The following is a 26,095-nucleotide window of genomic DNA, read 5'->3' as shown; positions in this document are numbered from 1 at the left end:
AGTAAATGTGTTGGATGTTTTCAGCCATAAGAATCTGTAATATGGTATATTTAAATAAATTGACTAGAGCATAGCAACAGTTTGACTAACTCAATTGCTGTAATATTTAGGTAGTAGTAACTGAATGGAACTGGGGTTCAATACAACAATATGATTAAATCACTTAAAATTCAGTTCCACTGATAACAGTAATAAACTAAAAATGACGGTGTAAATATTGTATCAAGAGGGCAAGTCATGCACCACAAAGAGCATGTCTACAGCAGGGGTGTAACCTGGCCTGGACATTCGGGGATGTAGCCCCAAAGATTTTTTCTTAAGCTCTGAATAATTCTCCACTTGGAGTGGTTTGTCACTACTTAACTGAACATCAGTAAAAGAAGACATCAGTGTTGTAATGTTATATCTTCAGTGACTGGAGGTGAAACCAATCAGACAGTGTTTACAGGAAAATGTGGAAATACTCTTAACTTAAATCACTTAACTAACCCATTATACACTTAACTTACCCCTAAAACGCCAATCCCACATTATCCTTTAAAAATAAATAAATAAATAAATAAAAACTTTGGCACTTACACCTCTGCACACTCTGCTTTTCTAGAATTTCTCAATTAAAAAAATCTTGTATAGTAGCACTACTTGTATTGTTCTCTGCTTGATATATCGCTTTGCTTGTATTTCCTCATTTTGGATAAAAGCGTCTGCTAGATGAATAAATGTAAATGTACTCATGTCCTATTGGCTTACAGTCTCAATTCTGCCAAATGCTAGCTCATGCTAGCTCAACACTAGGATATATATATATATATATATATATATATATATATATATATATATATATATATATATATATATATTTTAACCAGTAAATGGGTTGAAACTGAAACACTAACATCCTCTCATGCTGAGCAGGAAAACAAGGTGTGTAAACGTCTACATGAGTTCCAGTTTACATGAACATGATATGAACAGTGCATAAGAAAAGATAATGTACTTTGCATGACACGGTAGTAGCTAAACCCATCGCTTGCTTGTGCCTCCCCTTGGCTACAAGTCCTACAAACAGTAACAACACCCGTTTTATGAGAAATCCAACTTTTTCTGATCATGTCATACATTAACAGCTAAGGTACCTCAGGTTCCATAAAACAAAACTTAGGCTACTAATTGAGCTGGAAAAAAATATTAATAGTCCAGCTAACGCCCCAGATGATTAACAGTTCAGCGAATGCCCCAGGTCTACACCATTTCTGTAAATTAACTATGAGGATGAAGCATTACTGTAAAGGTTTTTTTTTCCCCTCATGACAGCAACTCTGACACCCAGCAACATACAGTTTCAACAAATTCCTGAGATTCCTCAGGGAGGAATCCATCTTTATTCTGTTTTTCCTTCAAAGCCTTTCATTTAAACCTATTTTTAGCTTATTTCAGTGCTGCCGATCATTAACTCGACTGCAGATTTGGGGACCCCTCTGAGAGTCTAGTATGCAAATTTGGATCAGGGCGAGCTGTTTGTAGAGAGAAATCCTTCTGTTTGCTTTCATGTGCAAACGGCAGCTTGTTAGCGAGGAGCTTTTCACGACTCAACGAGCCAAGCCAGGCAGGCTGGCGAGAAGCAGGAGAGGTGTCTGTTGGGCCATGTGTAGAAGCACAGAGCTTGCAGAAAATCCCACAGCATCTTTTAATGTGAGGGATAAAGCATGTCTTTGTTGCCCCCACTATTGCATAGATGTCTCGTAAATTAATTTCCTCCCACTGAGTCCAGTGTGCCTTATTAAAGACAGATTGGTGTCAGTGTCTTTGTTATTTTCGCTCCACAGTCCCTTAAGGTGGTCTTGGGAAAATAGTGAGAACCCTGTATTTGATGGAGAAAGAGCGAAAGGGTCATGTTTAATTAGGCTACCTGTATTAATAAGTGTTATCAAATGATCAAATACTATTTTTTCTCTTACTTCCTTTCTTCCAGTATGATGTATTTATTTTCATATGCATATAACAATTTTGTTACTAATAATACTTATAGTGGATTGTAGATTTTCCAAAATTCCCAGAAGTGTTGCCTTTAAGGAGATACAGAAATGACAGGGAAGATCATGGACCATGAATCCTAATTCGTTTTCAGAGCTCTAAACACAAGCTGAGTCCAAAAGGATGTTATTACGCGATGACCTTAAAAATGAGAAAGGGTTTTGGACGAGTTTATGGGCACCAAAGGATATAATACTTTAAATTGGATTGTGGTTAATTAGATGGATCCTCAGGCTTCAATAAATCGACCTTTTTACACCATTTCCTTCTTCATACAGCAAAGTTATTAACCTGTCTTGCTATTGGAAAGACTAAGAGTTTCATTAACTCGTTCTATTACTCGATTTTTTAGTGTCTGGTTGTTGAATTATGTTTTTTGGATGGTCCCAACAGTTAAAGAATCGCAGAAGAAAACTCATTGCACAGAGGTTTAATTACAGTGTCTGGATCCTGGATAATTACGAAAGCCTCCAGCAGCAAGTCACAATATGAAGCTTCGCTCTGCTCCCTGCTTTCTCTGCATGTAAAGGCTTCCCTTCCTGCAGGACCTCCATGAGTCCTCTATTACGTCACTTAAAAGGTACAGCCACAGAACCAACTGGGATATTGTGTGTCAAAAAATGTGGCTTTTGCTGCTATTTTCCTGGCCTTCACAGACACGCTGCTTGAGGCCGAATCAAAAGACACTGCACAGAGAGATGAGTCCCTGACCTAAGGGAAATGAATCCAATGAAATAATAGGAGACCTCTAAACCGAACCATGGATGAAAAACAAAAACTCCTAGAGAAATCAATATTAGCACAAAGGCTTGCTGTGTATGAATGGGTTCAAAATATACAGTGTCACAGGAGGTCAGGGACAGTCCTCAGAGATTCACTGTGCTAAACATTTCAGTGGTGTGCACAAACACTGTATAAAGATCACAAGATCTTCTATATTGCTGGTCTGTGCTAGCAGGACTAAGCTTCCTTATCATTCAAAGACGAAAAGACATCAATATAAGATTTGCATTTTTGGCATCCACATCCGATTATTTACAGTTTATGTTTGTATTTGAGATTATTTTGTATTTTTGTTGAACCAAGCACATCAGTACCACCAGTGGTCATAAGAAAAGTACACAGTGAGATAATGAAGTGAGGTTGGAGCTGATTTCTTTCTAGCCCACAGTGTAGATTTATACAGCCTATCAGTTACTGTCATGTCATGTGATTATGCCGAGTGAAATTTTTTTTTTTTATTTGATCTTCATTTGATCTGACATGTTTCAGAACACATCAGCATCAATGTGTAATGAATGTAATGAATGTGAGAGTGGATTATTTACATCCCCCCCCCCCCCCCCCCCCCCCCCCAAAAAAAAAAAAGGTCCATTAGGAGGAGATCACTAAGAACACACTGTCTAATAAAAATACAAATTACACAAAAAGTGTGACAGTTGACAGAACTAATAAGTTTAGTGGGGTTTGTTGTTGTTGTTGTTGTTGTTTAAATTAAAGGGTTACAGCTTTTCTGTTTACCATGTTTAGTATTCGGCTGAAATACATCTGGAACCCAGTAGAACATTACAGACTTGAAACCCTTAAAAAAATGTAGAAATCAACAATGCAGCTGCCTATATGGCTTTCGCTGAGTGTGTTTTCGTTAGCAGCACATTATTATATAAAAGTTTCATTGTCAAGCTATTCATAGATCACTGTAGCAAAAAAAAAAAAAAAAAAAAAGACCCTGGTACGCATACACTGAACAGACAACAGTTAACTAGTAACATGGAAATGTCAGCAATGATGTCTTCCACATAAGGACAATATGATTATAATGCATTGCTTTACCTGTATATAATAGTATTACTGAAGACAAAGGGGAGAAAAAAACTAGACATTACAGCCGCTGACTATCAGTGTTATTCCTAGATCATTACATAAACTATTATAAGATCTCCCAGAATGGGGTCAGTCCAGGTGATTATATTCACTGTCACTAGTAATTAGGTACCACTCTTGTGTAGTACAGATAAATGCCTTGCAATAGCATAAACCTTACCATGCTCAAAGTTGATAATATTTTTTAACTCGATTTTTTTTGCTTAAATTGTAAAGTTTATCGTGTAAACACCTCAATGAGACAAGTGTACTAAATTATATCTAATGTAATGTCTGTACAGACTAATGAATTTCTTCAAATAAACAGCATTTTCTCTTTGATCTGTACAGTATATGATTGAAAAATGGGATGTTTTGGATGAAGTCTCCCTCTCTCTCTCTCACACACACACACACACCCACACACACACACACACACACACACACACGTACACAGATCAAAAACAACATCAAGCAAACGACCACATGTCAAATGGACAAAAACCCCACAGATTTTTAGAAATTTAGATATTTTTAGACATTCCATGTTTCTTACTCTTTGTCTTTTTTATGCACCAGTCGTTTGGTGGCTGTTTTTGATCTAAGTGTATGTTTGTGTATTCGTATGAAGATGTCTGTGGTATGATGGGATAATTGCATCCTGCGCTGTGTGTCATCTTTTGATGTGATGCGCTGCCGTGTTATTTGAATTTACAGGAGCTAATGAAGCCTTTTGAAAACACAAACTGCAGTGAAATATATATATATATATATATATATATATATATATATATATATATATATATATATATATATATATATATAGAGAGAGAGAGAGAGAGAGAGAGAGAGAGAGAGAGAGTGTACTCTCTATGTGTGTGTGTGTGTGTTTTCTGAAACAGCCAACACATGGTCCCTTTTTGAGAGACCATGTGAACCAATAAGCATTTTGGCACTGAGAGTGTGTGATCCCCCCCCCTCCCCACACACACACACACACACACACACTTTTTTTTTTTACATTTTCAGAATACATTAGCTCTGACTCAGGCAGTGGAAAGATCTGTAACAGCACCCAAATGCAAATACATTCATAAGTACACTATATCTGTGTTTTTATCCTGTATTTGAAGAGATGGTCTTTTTTAACATAACAGTCTGAATCAGTCCTGATATTAACATAATTATAAATGAGCCACAGTTTACTCATAGGGCTCAGTTTTATCAGTTGTTTCTGATCAGATATGAAAATCCACCCAAAAATAGCTTGAATTTAAAAGCATTCATATAAAGTAAGACAGCGTATATAGGTGTTAGTCAGTGTTAGTAGAAGGCGTTACATCCCTGCGCATTTTGGCTTTCTGTGTGTGCTTTTGTCTCTCTCTCTCTTTCTGTCTCGCTCTACTACCATCCACTTCAGATATCCCACAGGAGGACAAGATTCAACACAGGGATTCTTAGACTGGGAATGATGTCAAGAATATAAACCAATTGTGGCATGTTTGAGCGCATCACATCTGTCCCAGTTAACAATTAACACCCTTATCATTATTCCTGCTTTATACCACTTACGTGCCCTATCAACTTATAGCTCTATGCTAGTCTTTGACCTTATATAACCCTGTACTTCACCACGCTCCCTCCAAACCTCTAGCACTGCTAGACTGGTCCCACTATCTCTCAGGGTACAAGGAAGGCATGCATCAAGACATCATGCATCCTGCATCTTCTCTGTTCTGGCACCTAGGTGGTGGAATGAACGTCCCCTAGATATCCGAATAGCTGAGTCACTAGCCGTCTTCAAATGACTTTTGAAGACCTACCCACTACCTCCACTACCTAAGACACTACTACTTACTACTTACTACGACCTAAGACACTACTTCCACTACCCTTTATAAATATCACACAGCTTTCTTCAAGTTTAATTCGATAACTTCTTTGGATCTTTTCTGTGGATAAATTAAAAAGTAAATTTTTTTAACGTTTAAAAACCATGGGGACACTTTTGCACTCATACCCCTATTAAATCATATTCAAAACTGCTTAACTCAACAGCCTTTCCACACAAATTACACATGGAAATAAAGGTAAATGAAAGATTTCCTTTACTTTACCTTATCAGTGGCTATTACAATATTATAATAGCAGCTGCGTGAAGCAGGGAGAGGAAAGAACTTTAAAGTTGCACACTTTACTGTACATGTGTGTAAGGAGACTACACGTACATCACCAACCAATTTAGAACTCTAGGAAACATTGGTAATTCGGGTAAAAGGGTGTGTGTAATGATTCCAGTTCCTACAAAACATAACAAGCAGATTTGGAAAGCATTAATTAGAGGACCCTCTGACAGCCTACATCCCCTTATTAGGAAACAGAAAGACACAGCCTGACTTAGTTTAGGAAACAATCTCGCTCTGATTCTTGCCATTTAATCCACTTCAGTTCAGTTTAATTCAGTTTTAGCAATGGACGTTGTCACAGAAATCTGGGTCTACACCCCTAATGAGAGAGTCCAGAATGCCAAGAAAGCACTTCATGAAACGACATAAAGAAGAAACCCTGAGAGGAAACAGACTCATGAGGTAAACCATCCTCTTCTGGGTGCCACTGGATAGTAGGATTATGGTAAATTACATTATAAAAGCACTCAGGTATTGGCATGTCCAGGTTTTTAGACAGGATGGAAAATGGGAGGCAAGAGCACACTAAGAGGTGTCACTAGCAAATATTTTATATATCTGATCTGTTTCTTGCTGCAAAATGAACAACCAGAATATGACGTTACTGTATTGGATGCATAGGAACACTACAGTGATCATTTCAAGTGACATGAGCGACATATAATTGAGTAAACTTGAAAGAAAATGCATGAATTACACAAGTTTTAAAGACATTTCAGAGATGAGGTCAGAGTTGAAGTTGCAATTGATGTAGTAAGGCCTATTTCAGGGTTTATTTTCAACTTGAAAGAAGATAGAAGAGGCATAAAGCAACTTTTAATCACAGCAACCACTTGGTGTCAGGCATATCAGACTAAAAAAATATTTGTTTAAAAATACAAAGATACCAATTACAGATTAAAATGTATTTGTATATTTAGATCCTTCATGAGCAAGCTAAAGGTGTCACTGGTGAAGAAAATCTCCCTGTGATGACACGAGGAAGAAACCCTGAGAGGCAACAGACGCAAAATTGGAACCCATCCTCTTCTGTGACACTGGATAGTAGGATTATAAATTCTTCAACAACTGTAAAAAGTCAAACAAGACTATGTGTGTTTAAATCACCATATCACCCTGGAGCTCTTGCCAGAATTCCCACTGAAGCTAAGCAGGGTTGGAACCCATCCTCTTCTGTGACACTGGATAGTAGGATTATAAATGGGAGACCTCCTGGGGAACACTAAGGGTGCTGCTGGAAGTGGTAGTAGTGAGAGACCAGCAGGGAGTGCTCACCATGTGGTCTGTGTGGGTCCTAATGCCCCATTATAGTGAAATCCCCAGACACTTCTCTTAAAGGAGTAGGGGTATAACCCTGGTGTTGTGGTGAAATTCCCCCTTGGCCCTTATCTATCATGGCCCCATAATAATCCCCATCCCTTAATTGGCTACATCACTCTCTCCTCTCCACCAACAGCTGGTGTGTGGTGGGCATTCAGGTGCACTATGGCTGCCATCGCATCATCCAGGTGGATGCTACACACTAACCCTAGGTGATTTGAGGAGACCTCCTATGTGCCTAGAAAAGCACTATATAAATTATTCTTATTATTAAAGAATTAGTAAAGTATTAAAGTATCAGTATGTGCAGATTATGAATATTGGGAGGGGCACAGAACAGTCATTATGATTACAGCAGCAGTTCTTAGGTAGAAATCTATTGTATCGAGGTGAGATTATCCACTGAAGCAAGATGTTGTTATTAATTTTCAGTTATCAGAAATAACCTGAATAAACATATTTAAAGAATCCAGTTGTTAAAGGAACAGTTTGGCATTTTTAAAGCCCTCTGCTTCCTGCAAGGCTAACTGCAATTCACAAGACTTCCTCCATCTGATAGGAATTCATTTTTCATAAGTTGGCTTTTATGGAAAAAAGATGTGTAGCTCTGCTTCAGCTGGGGCTGGAGCTGTTTTCAGGGTGGAAACCACAAAACACAGATACCATGACTATACTGCAAAGTTTATATAACAGTTTATATAACTTGTATATGACAGACCTAAAAACAATTTTTTAAAACATTACAAACTGCACATGTAACCAAAACGCTGTAGGATTTTTAAAGATGACTGGCTTATTTAATATTGTTGTAACACTCTTGTCAGTACACAACTCATATAACACAGCATTTGTATCTGTGCTTGTGCCCTTGGCATGGGAGTCAGACAATAATGGTAAACGCTTTTGTCCAAAGTGCTTTACACTGTGTCTCATTCACCCATGCACACACACATACTCCCAGACCAATGGTAGCAGAGCTGCCATGCAAGGCGCTAACTTGCCATCGGGAGCAACTTGTGGTTCAGTGTCTTGCCCAAGGACACTTCGGTATGTGGAGTCACGTGGGCCAGGAATCGAACCGTCAGCACTACGATTAGTGAACGACCCGCTCTACCACCTGATCCACAGCCCGCAATAATGTAAAGGATTTTGTAAAACAAAGAACCTTGAAGCTTTGCAGCTCCTCTACTTTCTCACCATTCACCACTTTCTGCTCAGCTCACTGAAAATATCTAAGAGCTCAGGTGTGCCATGTTACACATTACTCCTCTATCTCATCCGCCAACACCACCATCCTAATGCAGACCCACACTAAACCACACCCTAACATGCTCTACACCAGCATGGTCAATTAACATACGCTTTCTTTGCTGTGTTCTTCATGAGTTTTAGCCAGAAGTAGTCCTGTTGCTTATGTTAATATGACCTGCTTTAAAATAAAGGTGCACAAATTTGATCATATGTGCAATCTTTTGGAAATTGTAATGTGCTCTGCTAACACTGGTTTCAAAACAAATAGACATCAAAACGAATGTAGTGAGGACAACACCGTTATTAGACCTCTCTCTCTCTCTCTCTCTCTCTCTCTCTCTCTCTCTCTCTCTCTCTCTCTCTCTCTGCCTGGATACCTGGAGATCCAGTGGGACATCTCCTGGCTGCTGCTTATAATGGACACAGGCCTACCTTCAAGTTGGAGTGATTAAGCTGAAATCAGTTGAGACCAGGTGTCAACCTGCCACCTGCTTGACTACAGGAGATGTTTAACCTACTGTGCTAATAGAAACTGACTAGACAACCACCATTGCTGATATGTGCACATCACCTGACACAGAAGATCTACCCCAATACAAGAGATGCCAGATTGCAGAAGGATGTTAGACAGGTTTTAATTTGTCTCATTCCCACTTTCTCATATTAACATTTTTTTTTCAATATAATCTATAAATGTTAGTAATTTAAAAGGTATTATGTGCAGACACTGTTTATTTTCAAGGCCATCCCCTACACTTCACCAAAGCCCACACTTCACCAACCTGATACAGATCATGGGAAACACTGTCATCTAGTGTACATCACATACCAATACAACTTTCAAATTTACTTTGTGAACACAGTAATGCGAATACACTGTTTCTTTTGGGGATCTCTTTTGTAAAATGAAGTACCTCAAGAGAATTATTTGGATATAGAATTCTTCCACTTTGAATTCTTTTGGATTTTAGTTTAAGAATTAATATTACCTGTATGTCTTAATGCTAAATTCAATAAAAAAAACATTTCTTGTACCTTTTTAATATTTTTTGTAGATAGATAGATAGATAGATAGATAGATAGATAGATAGATAGAATGGGGGCACATTTGTCTCCCACCTCCAGGGTTGGGGGTTTGATTCTGCCCTGCCCTGTGTGTGTGGCCTTTGCATGTTCTCCCCGGGCTTCAGGGGTTTCCTCCGGGTCCTCCGGTTTCCTCCCCCAGTCCGCAAACATGCATTGTAGGCTGACTGGCATCTCTAAATTGGCTCCCTGCCCAGGGTGTCCACAACCTTGTGTCCAGGCCCCCTGCGACCCTGTGTAGGATAAGTGGTAAAGAAAATGGATGGATGAATGGATAGATTGATAGATTGATAGATAGATAGATAGATACATGTTGTATAGGTAGTGCATAGCACTAGATGGTATGGTGATGCAGTGGATAGTATTGCTGCCTTACAGGGTCCACAGTTTGGTCCTACGTTTGGATCACTCTCCTGCAGAGCATGTTTTCAGTGGGTTTCCTCCAGGTTCTCTGGTTTTCTCCAAAATAAAAAAATACCAGAAGCTAGTTTAACTTTAAATTAGTTTGAATAGGTGTGAATGCGTGACTAGGCATAGTGCCCTGTGTTGGACTGGCATTCCATCCAGGTTGTATTCCCACCTAACACCTAGCGTTCCCTGGATGTGATATGGATTCACCACCACTCTAAAAAGTATAAAGCAGCTCATGAAAATGGATGATTGAAATAATTAATTACCTATTTCAAATAAAATAACACTGTATTTTGCTACAGAACTAACAGCAATTCATTGGGCTATTGTCCAGAAACATATTTCAACTGAAATCCAATGCAAACCTATGTATGTCGCCCCCTGTCGAATCTATAATGTATTGCAGTAATATTTTGCTCTCCGTTGCTGCATGGACCAGGCTACCGTGTAAATATTGACTTAAACGGTTAAACTGTCCGTTTCGTTTGGGAAACGCCCATATTGTTTTGATAATAATTTTGCAAACTAAAAGTTGCTTTCAGTTTTGCCGACACAGCCTCCTTTAACGGGCTTCAGACTTTTATTTTGACAAACAGGTTGGGAATACATTGTAGATGTTGTGGTTTTTGGTTTCCGGCTTCACCTCCGCCGGACTCTGTGTGTTTAGTCTAACATTGTGTGTTAGTCCACGTTTAGTGTAGTGTTATTAGGACATGGACAGGATGGCCTCCTCGTCCTGCGAGAAAGCTTCAGGCCCTAAAAAGAAAAGCGAGAAGAAAATTGCATCCAAGGAGGAATATAGATTACTGTCTAATATAATGGGAATGATGAATAACTTGAGGAAGCAGGTAGGATAAAATGTCTAGAGGTCTGTCATGGTTAGGTTTTTATTCTGAAATTCAGATTGCAGTCTGATGTGATCCTATAACTCAGTGCTGTACTGTAATAAAGCTGCAAAAACAGTTGAATAAATAAAGAACTGAAATCAGAAATGTCTGTCTGTCTGTCTGTCTGTCTGTCTGAGATATTCAGAATGTACAAACCACTATTAGATAGATAGGCAGATAGATAAATATGATATTAAACAAGACTTCAATCTCCTACTATGCACTCTAATAATCCCTGCTGAAAAACAATAGAAACCCTCATAGACTTTGTAATGGATTTAATGGTTTTAATGGAAAGTGTAATGGTCCCTGTGGGTCTCTACTGGTAATTTTTTGCCTTTTGTTGGTAGCATGTTATATCTAGTGGATACCATTAAGGACCAATAATGGTAATGGTTTTAATGGTTAACAGCTGGTTTGTAATGGTATTTGTAATGGAAACCGTTAGAATTTCTGTGATGGTTTCTATTGTTTTCTTGTCCAGCAGGGAAATAAGGGATCTATATGTCTGTCAGTGTTTCTGTCTATCTATCTGTCTATCTCTTTCTGTCTGTCTATTTATCTTTTAGTCTATCTGTCTGTCTATCTGTTTGTCTGTCAGTCCATCTGTTGATTTGTCTGTCTACTTATCTATCTGGCTGTCCATCTGTCTTTCTGTATGTATGTATCTAGCTATCCATCTGTCTCTTTGTCCATCCATCTGTCTCTTTGTCCATCCATCTGTCTTTCTGTATCTGTCTGTCTGTCCATCTGTCTGTTTGTCTATTTATATATATTTTAGTCTGTCTGTCTATCTATCTATCTATCTATCTATCTATCTATCTATCTATCTATCTATTTATCTATTTAATAGTGGTGTGTAAATTGTCAATAACTGTAAATAGATGGCTGGACAAACAGACAGACAGACAGACTAAAAGACAGACAGATAGATTGACAGACAGACATATTGATAGACCACCATTAGCTAGTAGTAGGATAGTAGGTTGAAAATCTTGTTTAATAGAAGACAAAAATCTTACAGAATATATGAATATAGCAAAATATAAGGGATAATGATTAGGGATAATGAGTCTGCTGTTAGCTCAATGTGCAGTGTGTGTGTGTGCGCACACACAATGGATTGCAGCATAATTCATACTGCAGCATAATGGCAATAGAAAAATCTGTACAGTTTTAAAGATGAACAGATTTAACTGAAAGTCATGAACATATGACTAAAAGCAAGATGTCTTCTTTGCTGTTCAGGGGATCTTGTGCGATGTTATACTGGTGGTACAGGGGAAACACATCCTCGCACACAGAGTGGTCCTGGCTGCTGCGAGCCACTTCTTCAACCTCATGTTTACCAGTAAGAATCTGTGTTTCTGTGTTGTAATGCAAATTCAGTGTTTATTAGTGATGTAACTTATCACCAACTATTAGACTGATATAGATGAATCCAGCAGGACAGTTTAACTGGTTTGGGTCAAAAGCCAAAATCATCATGAACAGTATTCTCTCCTTCTCTGCCACAGCCAACATGATGGAGGCCACAAACCATGAGGTGGAGCTCGGAGGTGCAGAGCCTGAGATCATCGAGCTGCTGGTGGAATTCGTCTACACGGCCCGGTATGAAATCCGCTAAAGTCTTTACATTGACTATTAATATTCACAGCTAAGTTTAGCATCTTTAACATAGTGGCTGCAGTGAACTCCAGAAGTATTGGCACGCTGCATGAAAATGAATAACACCTGCAAGTGATATTTTTAGGTACTATTTAAAGAAATTTAATGATTCTGGGTTTAAAATTATTGATGGCACTGAGTCTCTTCTTGTGATGTCTAAGAATCTTGGAAAGACTTTTTGAACACTCCTCCATGCAGGACGTTTCAAGCTTCTTTATATTCCTACCACATTTGTTTATCGAACTGTTCAATTCAGACAGTTCGGTTCAATAACAAGACTAAAATCCTATGACTGAGATAGCTATTGCAAAAAAAAAAAAACATAGCTTTTGTGTCTAGAGAAGCATCTGGCACCCCATGTACATACAGAATTCCAGGATTGTCTTTGTAGGTTTGTACTCAGCCTTTAATGCCATCACCTCTGAGCTGCTACAAGGAAACTTTCTCCTCTTTCTATATTCACTAATGTTTCCAGTTTCTCCAAGTCAAAAGTCACACACATACACACACCCGGCAAATGATGGTGTAGTAGATGATGGTTGTATACGATCACATTTGTCCTTCTATTGGAGAGTGCCAATAATATTGGAGTTGGCTGAAAGCCTTCAAATCCAGAATGCATTATGTACCTTTGCTGTCTTCTCCTGAAAATTCTCTTTTTTTTTTTTATAAAAATTGAGGAAGAGACACAGCGGATTTAATAATGATATACTTTTTTTCCTTTCTCTTTTTTTTTAGCATCTCTGTCAACAGCAACAACGTCCAGTCTCTGCTGAATGCTGCTAACCAGTACCAGGTAGAGCCAGTAAAGAAAATGTGTGTGGACTTTCTGAAAGATCAAGTAGACGCAACTAACTGTCTCGGTAAGGATTCCTGCAGAAAGCAAATACTTTTGCATAGAATAAATTAAGCCATTTGGTTATTCTTTGTCATTTTGTTAACCCTCTAGGTAAAAAAAAGAAATAGAGGAGTGTTTTTAGCAGTTCTTGGACACACATTAGTCCTTTATCAGTACGTTCTGAGCCTAAAAGCTCAGAAGTGTATACACCCCTGCTTACAGAAGACCTTCATTTTTACTCTTGACTACTTTACTACAGGGTGCCCCAAAAGTCTCCATACATAGGGTGAATTAATTCTATTTAGCAAAATGTCTTCCAGAATTTTTCATACCTAGTGTATAGTATATATATTTCCAGATAGCCTTTAAGAATGCATTTGTCAAAAGAAGTATTGAAATCATTCTCGTGGCTGGATCTGGACGCTGTCGGAAGGTTACGATGGACTTTAACAGGAAACATGGCAAGCACATCACACACACACACACACACACACACACACACACACACACACACACACACACGATACTGTTGCCAAACTTATTAACAAATTCAAAAAGACTGGAAGTGTTGTGGACCAACCGAGAAGTGGACGCCCACGAACATCCACTGACGAAGGCACAACCGACGTAATGCTGGCAAACATAGTCCGCTGTGTATGGAAACTTTTTGGGACACGTTGTATACTACTATATTATAAAGACATTAATGCTATGAAATAGTATATAAGGAATAAAACACAGGGTTTGTCATCGATTCTTTATTCTGATAACAGCACATTCAAAAGTACTTTATTTCTATTATATCACAGTAATTTACCAACAATTACAATTTGAAGTTATTCCTGAATGACACGTATACTTTATAACTTTAAATATTGTGGAATGTCTGCTAGGCAAGTTAGTTCATGTTATCACTTACATTATAGCAGCTATAAACAGACATTTCCTTACCAGGCTTCTCTTTATTTTTATCTTTCTTAAAATTAGTAAGACAAAAAAAAAAGTAAAAACTGGAAAGAACAAAGTACTCTTTTCTGATGACTCTCCCATGGAGGAAAACTATTACAAAGTGCGTACACTGGAAACTCCTTCCATAAACCTTAAATATAGACTTTCGCTTCACTCTAAATTTATGTAGGTGAAATTTGACGTATAAATTATCTTGCTCCTGTGAGCCAATAGAAATCAAGTGGATGGGACTGTGGGCTCTTAAAAAACTGAGCAGCTTCACCATATCAACAAATATCTCTAACCTTTTTATCTGTTTATTATTAGTCTTAGATCATATGGAGCATCAGCCGTACAAGTCCCAGCGAATGAGCTGTTACTATAGAAACGATAATGTATTAGAAGGCGTGCATTAATATAAACCTGCGATTTGCCTTGTAGCCAAAATGACTGCCGGAGCTGCTGATAATAAAAATTAATCCACGCTTCCTGATTAATCAGAATCAAGAATTCAGCAGCATTTTTGGTATACAGTATGATTATAAGTCTGTAGGAAAAGCACAGAAGCATTGTAAATGCCTTCAAATTAATTCCACAGGTATCAGTGCATTGGCCGAGTGCCTTCACTGTCCCGAGCTGAAGACTGCTGCAGACGAGTTTATCTATCAGCACTTTACAGATGTGTACAAACTGGACGAGTTCCTGCAGCTGGACGTGAAGCAGGTCACACATCTGCTTCACCAGGACACACTGACCGTCAGAGCCGAAGACCAGGTGAGAAAGATTCTAGCTACGTCTTAGGGCATGTCACGGAGACTAATTTGTGACATTTATATACGGCCCACCCATTATGAAGGAATTATAATAACTTTATAATTAAAGTCCTAGACGTCTTGTAGAAATGATATGTCTGTACTCCTGCAGATCTATGACGCTGCCGTGCGGTGGTTGAAGTATGACGTGTTGAATCGGCAGAAGTACATCGTGGACATACTGAGCAAAGTGCGCTTCCCACTCGTGTCCAAAAACTTCCTGAGTAAGACCGTGCAGGCTGAGCCTCTCATCCAAGACAATCCCGAGTGCCTCAAAATGGTTATCTGTGAGTCGCTTTATCATTCCGCACTGATCATTCAAACGTAAAAACAAACATTTAAGGATTCATTACTTTTAGTCTGAATTTTTTTTAAAATCTGTAATAGCAGCTGTTACATTAGAAATATAATTTTAAATGCTTTACATGTGATTAAAAATAAAGCACTGATTAGAATGACTGATTCTTGGTTGAGTTTTCCAAAAGCATCATGACACGGCGCACCCAACAGTCTGAATGAAATGGTAGTTAATAAGGCGTCTTTCCTGTTTTGTGTGCACGTGTGTGTGTGTGTGGGTCAGGCGGAATGCGTTACCATCTCCTGTCTCCTGAGGACAGAGAGGAACTGGGTGAGAGCAGTCGTCCGCGCCGCAAGAAACATGACTTCCGCATCGCACTGTTCGGTGGCTCACAGCCACAGTCCTGCCGCTACTTCAACCCCAAGGTGCAAACTGTCACCTGTTACCAACACATATAGACAGAGTCAAAAGAAAGCTACCCTTTTTGCTTTAGCTACCCATAGTGTTGCAGATAATGCAGTGGTCTGAACTAACACAAATGGGATTCGCCCAGCAAAAAAAAGGCAATTCACAGAAGGGGAAAGGACACGGGATGTGAAAGACACCTTTGCTTCTGGTAGTGGTTACTTTCGATTCACTCTACTGTAACTTTATCTAGGTGAAATTTGACGGATGAATTCACGAGTCTCGGTCTTGTGAGTCTTGAGGAGCTGCTTTCACCGATTTCAACAGACTTGCTGTTTCTTGCTGTTTGGCGAACATCTGGTGGTGGGGGGTGGGGGTATGCGATTTTGGCACTTCTGCAACTGTGTCATATTAAATATTGAACAAAGATTTAGAACGCAGTGAACTATTCTCTTGTCGTACACTGATTCTGAACGTTTCCTCATGCGCGTATCTGTTCTTCATGGCCATTTCAGGACTACAGCTGGACCGATATCCGCTGCCCCTTTGAGAAACGACGCGATGCTGCGGCTGTTTTCTGGGACAACGTGGTGTACATCCTTGGAGGATCACAGCTTTTCCCCATTAAACGAATGGACTGTTACAATGTGGTGAAGGACAGCTGGTATTCCAAACTGGGGCCTCCGAACCCTAGAGACAGTCTGGCAGCCTGTGCATCCAAGGGCAAGATCTACACTTCAGGTGGCTCAGAAGTGGGTGAGTTTGTAGAGGAAGTGAAAAACATGGCTGATGCTGATCTAGAATGAGTAAAACATATAATGCAATAGCAGATCTAAAGGCAGAGTCTGATGTTATTGCTTTATATAGTTGCATATTTTGTACATTTTTTTTGGCAGACTTCAGCAACTGCACTTAGATCTCCATTATAGGTTACCTTCAAGTATATATATATATATATATTTTTTTTTTTTTTTTTTTTTTTTTTTTATATAAAGTACAGGGAAACAAGGACATCTTTGTTTATGGTAATCACACATACTGTTCAAGTAGCTTGAATAAAACACTGTCATGCTTATTTAATGAAATAAACACTTCGAAATAAACACGAAAGTGTTCTTTCATTCTAAAATCATTCGTTTTACTTGTCTGTATTCTGTTGTTCCACTATTTTCACATTTTCATATCAAAAGATATAATATTACTTAATTAGATTAAACACTAATACTAGTAAAGGGTGTAAACCCCGTCTAACTTTTGGTGTGTGTGTATGTGTGTGTGTGTGTGTGTGTATGTCGTAGGGAGTTCTGCATTGAACCTGTTTGAGTGCTACGACACTCGGACAGAGACGTGGCAGAACAAACCCAGCATGCTCCAGCCTCGCTGCAGCCACGGCTCGGTAGAGGCTAACGGCCTGATCTACGTATGTGGAGGCAGTCTGGGGAATAACGTATCCGGCAGAGTCCTCAACAACTGCGAAGTGTACGACCCCAACACAGAGGAGTAAGGACACCTCTCTCATACACTGACCTCTTAGTTCATATACAGTGGGTTCCAGGCTCAGTACGGAGGACTTCATGCTCTGCACATGTGTATGTTTTCCTTAATTTGACATGCCTGCTTCAACTCATTCGCCTCTTACAAAGCTGAACATGAAGGTCTGAACCGAGAAGTGTGATTTATAAATGGTTAATTCCTTTTTAATGGCCGATTCTGATTATATGGATTGGGTTCAAACTGTCTTTTCTTTTCATTAAATACTTTCTCTTTACGTCCATTAAAAACGCGATTCGGCTAACATCATACATGAGTTCAGTTTCTAATATAAAAGCCAGTGAAATCCTACTCATGCCAACCTGTCAAGTTAGTTCAGATTCTGACCAATGCATGCTGGTTTTATGGCATATAATTAGCAGGCTTGCTATTTGTGAAGGTGTAAGGATTCTTCATGGCATTTTTAACAAGGGTAAATGTTTAAGAATGTCTCCAAGTCATTGTGTGTTGTTTGTTGAAACATTTTATTATTCTAATTAATTGTAGGTACCATGATTACTTTCCAATAACAACATGAACCTACGGTATTTGGTTCCTCTTCTACCACAGTAATGTGGCGGCTACTTTTTCTTTTTTTTTTATTAATTAAAGAACTACGTCATATTTTTTGCCCATTTATATTTGCATTTAACATTGTGGAACTTCCTGTTATCACTTACATTACTGAAGCCATAAACAGAGCATCCAGCACACATATTTAAGTTGCTATTATAAAAGATTTTTTAATGAAGTGAGGCCAGGTTTAGTTTTAGATTTAAGATTCTTCATATTTTGCTACATTTTAACCTGTTTCCCACCATGAAAATTTTAAAATGGTGTTAAATTACAAACAAACAAAGAAAGACGTTGCTATTATATAAACAATAATATGTTAGAGCATTAATGTAAGGTTTGAAGCTGGAATTTTATTGAAAATGAATCAACACTTTCTCAAGGGATTAGCAACACCAGTTTATAAACACAACGCTTGTTGAATGTTTGATTCTGATTGGTCTAAAACTGGGTTTTAGATTGCACTCATTTTAATGCACCGTTACATATCATCGTATCATCAGTCAGATGGTCTATTTGGTAAAGAAAGTTTTGATGATTAAACTGTCCTGTACTCTCAGATGGAGAGTGCTGTGCGGCATGAGGGAGGCCAGGAAGAACCATGGACTGGTGGTGGTCAACTTGAGGATCTATGCTGTGGGTGGACAGAACGGCCTCGGTACTGTATGTTTCCTTGACACAAACTCTAGTGGCTGGAAGATTGGACAAAACTTCCAGACCTTATGGGAAACTTAGGTTTGGTGCAAAGCTCTGTGGTGCATTATTACAAAACTTGGTTTGATTTTATCAGACACCTTAACATGTAAACATAAAATAAAGACAAACAGAACGTAAGACACTCGCACTGAGAGGATGAAATATAAAGTCTAAAGATTTATTACCACTGTGTTCCTTGTCAATGACAGTAACTGATTATAAACTAACTGATAATGGGCATCACGCCACTCTTTCATCGATAATGGCCGTTGAAATTGTGTGAAATCCCCTTATCCACAATAAACAAGATGGATGGGAAAGCCAACTCTCTCAACCAAAAGTGTGTGGACTTGCCACGATGCCTATCTGAAACAGGTCTCTTTGGAAAAACATCTTACAGCTGCCACTGCAGTCCATCATCATGGGCTACAAGCAGGAGAAGACCAGGCTAGTATGGGGGTGAGGGAGTCCACTGACCAGGCAGAGTACAAATGTCAAGATCCACACGGGCCGCAAGTGGAAAGCCCATGCTGAAGTTGAGCTGCCAATTTGCAGGCTGCAAAACAAAGATCCTCGGCAGAGTCCAGATAGGAAGGACTCATCTTGGGTGGGGAGAAGCTCCGCAGGTCTGGTCCAAGGCCAACAGGAAAGAGAGGAAGGAGCTGGTAGTGTCTGAGGTGACTGGTTGAGGATGAGCACTATAAGATCAAGACAGTAGCACAGAGACAACCAGGGGACTGGACAATGTGGGAAGGCACTGTTGGCAAAAACATCAGCATGGCAGACCTGTGGAAAATCCCTCAGACAGGGCTTAGTTTTCTTTTCAGGGCAACATACAACACACTTCCTTGCACCAGTGGTTTGGCCAGGAAGTGTGCTGCCCCCACTGTAGCAGTCCAAATGCACGTCTCCAGCACATTTCTTCAGGCTGCAAGATTGCGCTCTCCCAAGAGTGCTACAGGTGGTGACACGATCAAGTCCTGAGCAGATTGGCCGAGGTGTTGGAGGGGCATAGACGGGCCATAAGCAGAGGTCATCCTCCACCAGTATGTCAGCACTTCCAATTTGTGAGAGAAGGTGGGGCAACACAAGCACCACGCCAAGAATTCCCTCAAGGATAGTTCCTTTCACCCAGAACTGGAGAATAAGACTTGATCTTGGCAGGAAGCTCCAGTTCCTTAGTGAGATCACCAACACAAGTCTCCGCCCTGATACAGTGATGTGGTCCAGTGGCACCAAGACCATGCTCCTCATCAAGCTAACTGTCCCATGGGAGGCAAGAATAGAATATGCCTTTGAGAGGAAGAGGCTGAAGTACTTTGATCTCGTCGGCTGGCTGGAGAGCCGATCATCTACCCAGTAAAAGTAGGATGCCATGACTTTGTTGGAACATCCACTGTTCGACTCCTGAGGGATATGGGAGTAACTGGAGCAAACCAGCGGAAGGACCTAAAAAACCTGGCAGAAGAGGCTCTGGATGCAGAGAAAGGAGAAGTGTTGGGGTAGTAGTTGCAGGGGGTGGCAGGGAGATGGCCCTGCCACTGCTCCACCACCAGTAGATGTTCTGCAGTTAAAGGAGCGAAATGTTGTTGAGCGGTGGTACCCAGCTGACGACCCTGCAGCTGACCTATGCCATATGGATCCAGTGGCACTGATCATGCATTAACGGTGCCAGTGGGGGTTGTCACAGCCTTAATCACTGGGAAGGTCTGTTTGGTTTTGGTTGTGTTAGGCATGGTGGCAAGGCTGAAGGATCTTATGATCCTTCTTATGATCACCGGAGGAGCTGCAACAGGCAGTAATGGTATAGCAGGTCACCATTTCCATGTGTAATCAATATTATAATATCCTATTAATGTTTTATTATTATTATTATAAAAACCATGATATTATGTTGCATTGTTCATACCATTATGCCTATATTTCATACTGCAGGTGGTCTGGATTCAGTGGAGTATTATGAAATAGGCAGTAATGAGTGGAAAATGGCGTCACCGATGCCGTGGAGAGGCGTGACGGTGAAGTGTGCAGCTGTGGGCTCGGTCATATACGTGCTGGCCGGATTCCAGGGAGTGGGCCGTTTGGGTCATATCATGGAGTACCATACAGAGACAGACAAATGGGTGATGTCGAGCAAAGAGCGTGCCTTCCCTGTTACCAGCTGCCTCATCTGTGTGGTAGACACCTGTGGAGCCAACGAGGAAGAAATGAGCTCTTTTCATGAACCTTCACCGTCAACATCGTCTGCCTCATCTTCCACATCCTCAGCTCCTACACCACATGGACAATGCTGATTTAAAGTATGATCAGGATTTTTGTGCATTTTATGTATAGCTTTTCATGTACAGACTTGGTGATTTTTTTTTAAAATTGTTTTTTGTTTTTGTTTTTAGAGATTGTGATCATTATCCTTTGTTCAATTGATATAAAACAGACACACTTCTTAAGAAAGCTGTTGGCAACTTTGTATGTTCCATAAAATAAATGTAGTTTTGTTTATAACAACCTGTATAAATATATAATAGATCCCAAGATGCAGGTCGCCAACAGCGACCTAGTACCGTGGTCAGAAACTGACTCTGATGAAAGAAGAGGTACAAACTGCAAGGGAAAAATAAGCTACAGTATCTAACTGTAACCTCCAAGGTAGGTGCATCTCTAACAAAGGGGTTAATAAGTGTGTGATGTCATTGACTGTTGTATTAGCATGAAGGCAGAGTGTATACATGAGGAGGTGAGAGCTGGACAGACAAAAGTAATAAAGTGCTGCTGCATCGCTCTCGGTAGAGCTGAAGCGAGGGGTTAAACCTCACTGCCACTACTATTAGCATTGTGGGTGATGCAGAAAACAAGTGAAAGTAGAGCAACATCAATGAAAGAAGTAGAAAATACGTACAATAATAATAATAATAATATGCAAATTGTTCAAAGTGTCTTTTTAATGAACTAGACAGACAGGGTCAGTAATAACGTCCATAAGGTACCTGATGAACTGGTGACTGAAATGTACATGTATAACCACAAGATGGCGCTTTGTACAAATGTTTTAATATTATATAATTTGACGAAACCGTTATAAAACTTAATGCATTTTTTGAAAAGTAACCTAGCAACCACGAGATAATATCATTTTGCCCACATCACTTAATTATTACTAGAATTTCTTTATACAATTTGTAGGCAAACGCTCATTGTTAATAACGAGTTCCATTTTTACTGGCATAAAGTTGGTTTGTAAAGTGTTTCGACACTCATGTCGAATTTACATGTGATTTAATAGCTCATTTTAATAAATATCAAAAATATAAAAGGTGTGCGTCATACCTGGCACCTAGATGAACACTGTACAGTTGGTTATATGACTGTAAGTCATTTCCTTCAAATGCTATTGAAGTTAGAAACGTGTTTAACAATGTCGTATGTAACTTTTGAGACGGTCCCTTAATTTCCTCATATCTGCGAATATCGAACCTCCAACCAACTTTATTCCAGTTTCATTTTTAAGGAAGAAAAAAGGTCAAGCGATTTGATTCGGGATCGTCAGGCTTGGTCTCATTCCGCATCCTATTGTACTACATAGTATGTCGAAATCGGAAGCCTTTACTAGTAAGTAGTGTGCGCTGTGTTGGAAGTAAGTAGTGTGTCAGTGTGAGGTTTGGGACGCAGCCTTGATATTATAAAGCGCAGAGAGGCAGGCGCGCGCCTTCTGACAGGAAGTGTTTCTCAGGACAGTCTTTTGATTTAGTAAGCGGTTGTGTGTAAGTGTGTGCGCGCGAGTGTGACACGGGAAATTGGCGTTGCATGACGTAGGGCTGTCACATTTACCTGGAACAGGTTGGGCTGTCACCTGAGAAACTAATTCCGGATGTGGGGAAGCTTTAAAATTGGGAATTTTTAATAGTGATTGACGGGCACATGGAAAAGCAGCAATTTCCTTCAGGTTTGTTGACGCTTGTTTTATTATAGTGGAGATTAAAGTGTTGTGGTCGGTATTTATGTGTGGTATTTGTGAAAGAAAGAGAGAGAGAGAGAGAGAGAGAGAGAGAGAGAGAGAGAATGAGAATGTCTGTAGTTGTAGAATTTCCCTTGTTTATGTATACATTTGTAACCATTCACATGTTCTGCTAGTGTTTCTGATTTATATTCGGGGGGTTTTCTTGTTGGTTTGTTTTGGTTTCCGTGTTTTCATTTATTTCATTGTTTCTTTACAAGACACGGACTGTGTGCGTGTGTGTGTGTTTTATTTTTTATTTATTAAAAAAAAAAAAAAAAAACATTTGTAAGGTCAATATAAAATGCCTTTTTCCCCGTCCTTGTCACTTTAACGCTTTATTACAGGGTTAGTGTGAGAAGGTCGCTGTAGTAGTACATTTGACATTTTTCTTTTGCGTTTGTGAAGTTTTTTGTCCATACTTTTTATTCGAAATACAACGCCAGCTGGAGAAACTCAAACGCTGACACTACCCGAGATTTCATGTTGACTTGTTGCTTGTCAGAACAAGCCCTTCTTCTTCTTCTTCTTCTTCTTCGTCTTCTTCTTGCGGTATGAATGCACTTTCTGTCCCAGCACGCGTTACTTCAGACATGCCCTGCCTTAAGACTGATGGCTGCGTCCCAATCCACATACTTCACTAAGTTCTCTCTCTCTCTCTCTCTCTCTCTCTCTCTCTCTCTCTCTCTCTCTCTCTCTCTCTCTCTCTCTCTCTCCCCCCCTTGTCAATGGAAACCAGATGTTAGTTTGGGAGTTGGAGATAATGGAAAGGGGAAAAAAAAGCGGGAGGGAGGGAAAGGTTGTAAGTGCAGATTTGCAAGCATGCACAAGTGTAATAAAATAGTTTCTACCCATAAATGTGCCAGAAAATCAACTGGTTCACACAGTAAGTGACCTATAAAAAGGTGAAAACTGAGTGTCACCAGTGGCTTGTTAATCCTGGAAGCTTTTAAAAAGATGACAAAATAATATTTAAATAGCTCAGAGTTGCCTTTAAGGTTCTACCACTTATTGTACATATATACTTAATATATATGTACATAATATCTTGCATGTATAATTGTACATGTAAGTTATTCGACAATTACTGCTACATAATTTAAGGTTTAAGTATCATTGTTCGGGGGGGGAATGCAAAAAAAAAAATTCCAGGAATCTGGAATTAAGACTCCATGTCATGGCTTTTTGATTGACAGGTTGATATCTTTATGCTCATCTATACAACACACTTACGTGTGAACAAACAATCAGACAGAGAAGAAGGGTAGAAGAAGCATTTTGTAACCATAAAAATTTCCTACATAAGTAATTGCCATTAAAGCGACTCATCTTGTTAGCGGCCTATAATCATGAGTCAGTGGTGCTTCGAACCTACTAATAAGAAAGGAATGCCTAAGCAGATTGATTAAAATAAATATCCTATATGTTAAGAGATTGAAGTGACGTAGCTTATACCACAGCGACTTTAAATGCTCAAATCCAATTGGTCAGTTAATTTTCTTTAACCGGCTGTAGTTCAACTATAAGATTTATATTAATTAATCTAATCAATTAAGTTGACATTTTCCAACATGATAAATGCAGTTTCTCGGTAACATGACAAGCTTCGGGGTTTTTTTTTTGTCTCATTAACTTCAATAGCAAGAAAAAGAGAATATGGTGAGGGAATGCTGGTCCCTTTTAACTGCTCAGGTGAATAAAATGAGAGAAATGTAAGTCGCTCTGGATAAGGGCATCTGCCAAATACCATAAATATAAATTAAGCATGACTCATTTTGGAAGATATTTTTCCAAAAAGTGTTAAAAGGGGGTTTCCTCTGGGTACTCTGGTTTCCTCCCCCAGTCCAAACACATGCATGGTAGGTTGATTGGTATGTCTAAAGTGTCCGTAGTGTATGAATGGGTGTGTGAATGTGTGTGTGATTGTGCCCTGCGATGGACTGGCACCCTGTTCAGGGTGTACCCCGCCTTGTGCCCGATGCATCCTGGGATAGGCTCCAGGTTTCCCTGTGACCCTGAAAAGGAGTAAGCGGTAGAAGATGGATGGATGGATGGTGTTAAATTCCCATGTGTATGTCGACTTCTGAGACTTTTATTCCATTTTAAGTTGTTCAATGAACTTTTAGACCAGAAAACATTTCAGAAATGCACGTTGCATTTGATGTGTGCATGACTGTATCCTGTTTAGGGTCAAGTATTGTCTGTAAAGGGATTACAGTATGCATTTACAAGGCCAACTCATTGTCTTGCAAGAGTGGGTCAGTTTCCCTATACAATGATTCACTGATTTGATTCATTTGATCTGTCTAGTTGCACAAATCTTTCTCAGCCCCACCCTCAGAACTCCCTCTGAAGTTCCTACCTCCAGCATATTTGTGATTTTAGCATACGCAACGGCTGTCAAATGCAGAGAAGAACATTACATTAATAACCAGAACTAAACAAAACCGCTATCTAGGTTTGGCTGCATACAGCCATTCATCCATTTTCTGGACTGTTTATCCTACAAAGGGTTGCAGGGAGCCTGGAGCCTATCCTAGGGGACTCGGGGCACAAGGCGGGGGACACCCTTGACAAGGTACCAACCCATCGCAGGGCATAATCGCAAACCCATTCACACACTACGGACAATTTGGAAACACCAATCAGATTTCAATGCATGCTTTTGGACTGGGGGAGGAAACCCCCGAAGCACGAGGAGAACATGCAAACTCCGGGCACGCACAGTGGAGGCGGGAATCTCACCCCAAACCCTGGAGGTGGGAGGCAAACGTACTAACCACATGTAAGAGATTTTTAAAAAATATATATATTTTTAAGAAAAAAAAAGAGCAATTAAGGGATCCAGGGGGCATGGTGGCTTAGTGGTTAACATGTTTGCCTTGCACCTCCAGGGTTGGAGGTTCGATTCCAGCATCCGCCCCATGTGCACAGAGCTTGCATGTTCTCCCCGTGCTTTGGGGGTTTCCTCCGGGTGCTTTTATTGAAAGACATGCAATGTAGGCTGATTGGCATCTATAAATTGTCCGTAGTGTGTGCAGTTGTGCCCTGCAATGGGTTGGCACCCCATCCATGGTGATTGATTGATTGGTTTATACCATGATCTGTTTAGATTAGGTTATCATTTTGTGAAATTTTGTAATACTCCTAGTCTAGAGTTTTAGTAGTCCAAGGTGAGGCTGCTTTAACATCAGTTTCTCTGTTCATTCACTGAATCCTTTGAATACATGTCGCTTCCTTACTTTAATTTTCCAGTCAGTGAGAGAATGTTTTTTCCCTTTAGAAGTAAGGAAGGGTGGAG

The 26,095-nt window shown here is 39.6% G+C and overlaps 3 protein-coding genes across 6 annotated transcripts in view; 2 read left to right on the top strand and 1 right to left on the bottom strand.

The window, feature by feature from the left end:
- The first annotated feature begins 10,795 nt into the window (after window positions 1-10,795).
- On the top strand, window positions 10,796-21,308 carry klhl7 (kelch-like family member 7). Its single transcript, XM_017455323.3, has 11 exons — window positions 10,796-10,996; window positions 12,284-12,386; window positions 12,553-12,646; window positions 13,442-13,566; window positions 15,088-15,263; window positions 15,414-15,588; window positions 15,882-16,024; window positions 16,520-16,760; window positions 17,303-17,504; window positions 18,668-18,765; window positions 20,739-21,308. Exons 1-11 carry the CDS (start codon window positions 10,862-10,864, stop codon window positions 21,095-21,097), a joined length of 1,851 nt encoding a protein of 616 aa, XP_017310812.1. The 5' UTR covers window positions 10,796-10,861; the 3' UTR covers window positions 21,098-21,308.
- On the bottom strand, window positions 18,352-20,851 carry LOC124626276 (uncharacterized). The gene is made up of 2 exons (XM_047150764.2): window positions 20,713-20,851; window positions 18,352-20,589 (listed from the first exon to the last, which is right to left on the bottom strand). Exon 2 carries the CDS (start codon window positions 20,178-20,180, stop codon window positions 19,230-19,232), a length of 951 nt encoding a protein of 316 aa, XP_047006720.1. The 5' UTR covers window positions 20,181-20,589; window positions 20,713-20,851; the 3' UTR covers window positions 18,352-19,229.
- Window positions 21,309-22,565: 1,257 nt separating the features above from the next.
- dennd3a (DENN/MADD domain containing 3a) overlaps window positions 22,566-26,095 on the top strand; it is a 33,672-nt gene continuing 30,142 nt past the window's right edge. For 3 of the 4 annotated variants that reach the window (XR_008393407.1, XM_047150762.2, XM_047150761.2), the window contains exon 1: window positions 22,566-22,743. The gene's annotated coding sequence lies outside the window, so the exon portion shown is untranslated. The remainder of the gene's footprint in view (window positions 22,744-26,095) is intronic. The other variant, XM_017454609.3, reaches the window with a different exon arrangement.

Source organism: Ictalurus punctatus, chromosome 24, assembly GCF_001660625.3.
Source record: "Ictalurus punctatus breed USDA103 chromosome 24, Coco_2.0, whole genome shotgun sequence".
Classification (NCBI taxonomy): domain Eukaryota; kingdom Metazoa; phylum Chordata; class Actinopteri; order Siluriformes; family Ictaluridae; genus Ictalurus; species Ictalurus punctatus.
This window is presented reverse-complemented; position numbering and strand designations above follow the sequence as displayed.

Bases quoted from the DNA above. Each gene is read 5' to 3' on its own strand.
- klhl7 (XM_017455323.3), top strand. From the start codon at position 10,862: ATGGACAGGATGGCCTCCTCGTCCTGCGAGAAAGCTTCAGGCCCTAAA. The intron at 15,264-15,413 runs GTGAGAAAGATT...GTACTCCTGCAG, and splicing joins CCGTCAGAGCCGAAGACCAG to ATCTATGACGCTGCCGTGCG. The intron at 16,025-16,519 runs GTGCAAACTGTC...TGGCCATTTCAG, and splicing joins GCCGCTACTTCAACCCCAAG to GACTACAGCTGGACCGATAT.
- LOC124626276 (XM_047150764.2), bottom strand. From the start codon at position 20,180: ATGGCATCCTACTTTTACTGGGTAGATGATCGGCTCTCCAGCCAGCCG.